Below are 4,398 nucleotides of genomic sequence, written 5' to 3'. Positions count from 1 at the left end.
GACTTGAAAGAGCAAGTTTACATGAAACTTCCATCTGGTATGACTCTTATTTCTCCTGATGAGGTGTGCAAATTAAGGCGCCATTTATATGAGCTTAAACAAGCTCCGAGAGCATGGTTTGAAAAGTTTCGTGGCACTTTGTTGAACTTCTCCTTCACACAGTCATTATGATTTATCTCTTTTCTTTCACACAATTGACGCAGGTATGGTCATGCTCTTGGTGTATGTTGATATTATCATAACTGGTACTGATATTGCACTTATCAAAGACCTTCAACATATGTTACATAGTACATTTAAGATGAAAGATCTTGGCCATCTTAATTATTTTTTGTGTCTTGAAGTTCATCCTCATCAAAATGGTTTGCTATTAAATCAGAACAAATATGCACAAGATCTCATTGATTTGGCTGCTTTGAAAGATGTTACCCCTGATGATACACCAATGGAAGTAAATGTGAAATTTCAAAAGGATGAAGGCAATCTCTTACCTGATCCCTTTCTCTACAGGCGGCTTTTCAAAAGTCTTATTTACCTAACTGTTACAAGGCCTGATATCTCATTGTTGTTCATACAGTTAGCAGATTCATGCAATCACCTCAGCATCTTCATCTTGCTACAGTTCGCCGCATTATCATATATATATTTGGATCACCATCCCGTGGCTTGTTCTTTCCTGTAGGATCTTCTCTTCATTTGACAGCTTATAGTGATGCTGATTGGGCCGGGTGCCCAGATACCAAGAAATCCACAACAGGTTGGTGCATGTTCATTGGTAATGCGTTGATTTCTTGGAAGTGTAAGAAGCAAGATTGTGTTTCAAAGTCTTCAACTAAAGTTGAATATAGAGCCATGTCTGCAGCATGTTCTGAAATTGTTTAGTTACATGACCTTCTTTCGGAACTTGGATTTACTCAAGTTGCTCCTACTCCTCTTCATGCTGATAACCCAAGTGCTATTCAAATTACTGCCAATCCAGTACATCATGAACGCACAAAATACATCGAGATAGATTGTCATTATATTTGGGGGGCTTTTGACCGCAATGTTATTACTCTTCCTCACATCAGTACTGCTCTTCAAGTTGCTGACGTCTTCACGAAAGCTACGCCTCACCAACGACACAAGTTCCTTACGAGCAAATTGATGCTATTTGACTTACCCGCATCAATTTGAGGGGGAATGTTAATATTATCAGATCTGATGTGCTTAATCAAGTCTAATTCCCATAATCTGATCTGATTTGCTTAATCAGCTCTGTTTTGTTCTTTTCCTTAATCAGCAGTGATTTATTTCCTTAATTAGCTTGCTTAAATTGCTGTAAATATATCCTTCTATATTAGTCTCTAAATTAGTAGGATTTTATGTACCTTAGAGCTGTATATATATAGATTGTAAACTTAATAGAAAATACAATAAAGTATTCACATATTATTTTTGTCAAGATGATCCTCAAGACGATGACATTGAATCAAATCTTTCTCTACCTCCTATCGATCTTACCTATTTTGATTCTCTATTTGAAGCGTCCACTTCTACTCCTCTTCCTCCTCAAAATGACATTTTAAATCGAGTCTCCAATTCTTGGATACTCGGGTCATGTGAATAAAAAATACGATCATCATTAATTTTTAAAGGCTTAATCACAAAAAAAAAAAACCACACCTTTTAGCTCATTTTCAGTTGCATCTTAACGTTGTAATTTTGTCAGTTGCACCCTAATTTGCACCTTTTAGTTTCAATTCCACCCTCAAAATCAAATTGGACTCTTTTTCACTCTGAAAAAATTCATAATAACCCTTTGAACTCTTTTCCACACAAAAAGTTAAAAATGGATGATTTATTTTAACTTTTTTCAAATGGAAAAGATATTAATTTAGTATTTGAGGGTAGAATTGAAAACCAAATGTGCAAATTAAGGTGCAGCTAACAAAATTATAATGTCAGAGTGAATTTGAAAAGAGGTTTAAAGGTGGATTTTTTTTTTGTGATTAAACCATTTTTAAACAATCACAAGGAACAAAAATTTGTTTAAATTTCACAATTGTTGGAAGTCAATGATCGTCACTTAAACGTCAACGATCGACAACAATATTCATAATTGCATTTAATGAAGAAAGAAAAGAGTTCCAATAATATTAATTAATTTGGACCAACCAGGTGATGCCAAATCTCTTGGGACTCTATATGTATTATTCTAAGGTTAGGTTAGAACATTACAAGTTCGAAAATTTATTACTCTTTATACAAAAACTATCTACATTTTTTTGCGCATCAAGTTCTTTATATGGATTGCTTGTTTTTATTAGGTGAAATATTAATTTTATATTATGAATTGTTGATTGGGCAATGCTAAATGGCCCGAAAAACTATGGACGCAAAATGGCCACAAATTTTTTTAAGGAAAATTCTATTTGGCCAGAATTTCTTGTACACAAAAAAGCCCGAAAGGGCATCTTTGCAAAAACTTACCAATTAATCTAATCCCTCGTCAACATTAATTACAATCCCTCATCAACATTAATTACTAAAAAAACTAACAATTTCCTATGCAATAACAGGGATTTTTCCCCTCCTATATCCTTTTATATCTCGTTGGTCCCACTCATTGGGCCAAAAGTATTATTAAAACCTTTACGTTGATTTCATATTTAACTTTAAACCTTAATGTTGCTATTGTTTTCATTTGAATCCTAAAATTATACTCCCTCCATCCATAAAAATAGAAAAAATAGAATTTGCACATAAATTGAAAAATAATGGTTAAAATAGTTATATTTTCTTAACTTCCAATAGTAATTTTAATTTAATTATTTAAATATTATTAATTTATATTATATGAAAGGTAATTATTTTGTGGGAATTGTAATTAAATTTTAAAAAGATAATTTTTTTATTAACTTTGCCTATAATTTAGGACGTCTAAAATAGCCACTTTACCCATCTTTATGAGACGAAGGGAGTATAAAAAAGGTCAAATTAAACCATATTTAGCATATACTACCGAAAGATCGACAACATTTACCAGACATGAGCAATTTATTCAAATTATATCCAAATTAACATGTACTCATGATAATTATAATTTTTTTTTAGTATTTATTAAAACTAATCTTTTTTAATATTATATTTTACAATAAAAATTTATAAATTAGCTAGATTACAACTTCTATAAAATTACTAGTTATTTACAATTATTTAATTAATTTGTCCATAATTTTTATGAATTGAAAATATAAAAAAGTATATTTCCATAACAATTATTTAATTGTTCTGCAAAGGTACCTTCTTATATTTATACAAATTATGGCCAAATTAATTAAATAATTATAAATAACTAGTAATTTTATAGAAGTTGCAATCTAGCTAACTTATAATTTTTTTATATATATATATATATATTAAGATAATAGTAAATTAAATCATATTATATATATTGGAATAAAATATTAAAATTAAAATTATAATAATCAAATAAATGATTTTTTTGTTATAATTATTTGTTGGACTGAAAATATAAAGATAAATATATAACAGCACAAGTTAAAGTATACACATTTTTATTTATTTATTTTAGGCTAATTTCAGGAAAAACTACCCACCTTTTATCTTCAAATCTCAATTCATTTGCACTGTCACATCTTTTATTAATCGCGGTATTTTTTATAATTATATCAAAATTTAAAAGTTTATTGCAATTATGTTTAAATTTTTGTATTTTAATTCTAAATTCAGATAATTGCATCCTTTATCAATTTTCACCAGATCATAAATATTTAATTGAAAATCATTAAGATAATTGTTTTTGGATTTTTTTAATCAAATTTAACCCATAAAAATAATAATATTTATTACCCAATCCACTTATCAATTATATAATTTAATGCACTCTTTGCTAATTGAAAAAAAAAATCCTCCCAAATCAAAATTTAAAATTTAAATGAGATGGGTATTTTTTTTAATTACTTATTTATATATAAAGTACAATTATACGTTATAAAATTATGCATGTTTATTTATATTTTATTTATTAATTACCTATTAAATTTCAAAAATATTTTTTTTAATCACTTCTTTTTCGAGTAGGGTAAGGATTTGTAAGTGTCCAATATATATAAAAACATTTTGATATGTGCATATATATTGTTTTTTTTTAATTAAAATCTTAAATGTATTGTAATTATTTTCATTTGATATTGTTTGCTAGGAAATATTTCCAACACCGAACCTTTATATTTATAATTGAAAATCATTTAAATTATATACTTTAATTGGTTTAGTTCAAAGACAACACACGGCTTTCAAGAAACAACATAAAACTATAACTCTCTCAAAAAAAAATTAGATATGACATTTACTTCAAAAAAAATGATAAGATAAAATTGTTTACAAGGAGAT

The 4,398-nt window shown here is 28.1% G+C and overlaps 1 protein-coding gene across 1 annotated transcript; it reads left to right on the top strand.

The window, feature by feature from the left end:
* The first annotated feature begins 205 nt into the window (after positions 1-205).
* Positions 206-1,176, top strand: LOC126657134 (uncharacterized mitochondrial protein AtMg00810-like). Its single transcript, XM_050351770.1, has 3 exons — positions 206-524; positions 578-837; positions 883-1,176. The coding sequence occupies exons 1-3, from the start codon at positions 206-208 to the stop codon at positions 1,174-1,176; spliced, it is 873 nt and encodes a 290-aa protein (XP_050207727.1).
* Positions 1,177-4,398: the final 3,222 nt, after the last annotated feature.

The sequence above is a fragment of the Mercurialis annua genome, linkage group LG7 (genome assembly GCF_937616625.2).
Source record: "Mercurialis annua linkage group LG7, ddMerAnnu1.2, whole genome shotgun sequence".
NCBI lineage: Eukaryota > Viridiplantae > Streptophyta > Magnoliopsida > Malpighiales > Euphorbiaceae > Mercurialis > Mercurialis annua.
This window is presented reverse-complemented; position numbering and strand designations above follow the sequence as displayed.

Bases quoted from the DNA above. Each gene is read 5' to 3' on its own strand.
- LOC126657134 (XM_050351770.1), top strand. From the start codon at position 206: ATGGTCATGCTCTTGGTGTATGTTGATATTATCATAACTGGTACTGAT. The intron at 525-577 runs GTCTTATTTACC...TTGTTCATACAG, and splicing joins CTACAGGCGGCTTTTCAAAA to TTAGCAGATTCATGCAATCA. The intron at 838-882 runs GTTGAATATAGA...GAAATTGTTTAG, and splicing joins TTTCAAAGTCTTCAACTAAA to TTACATGACCTTCTTTCGGA.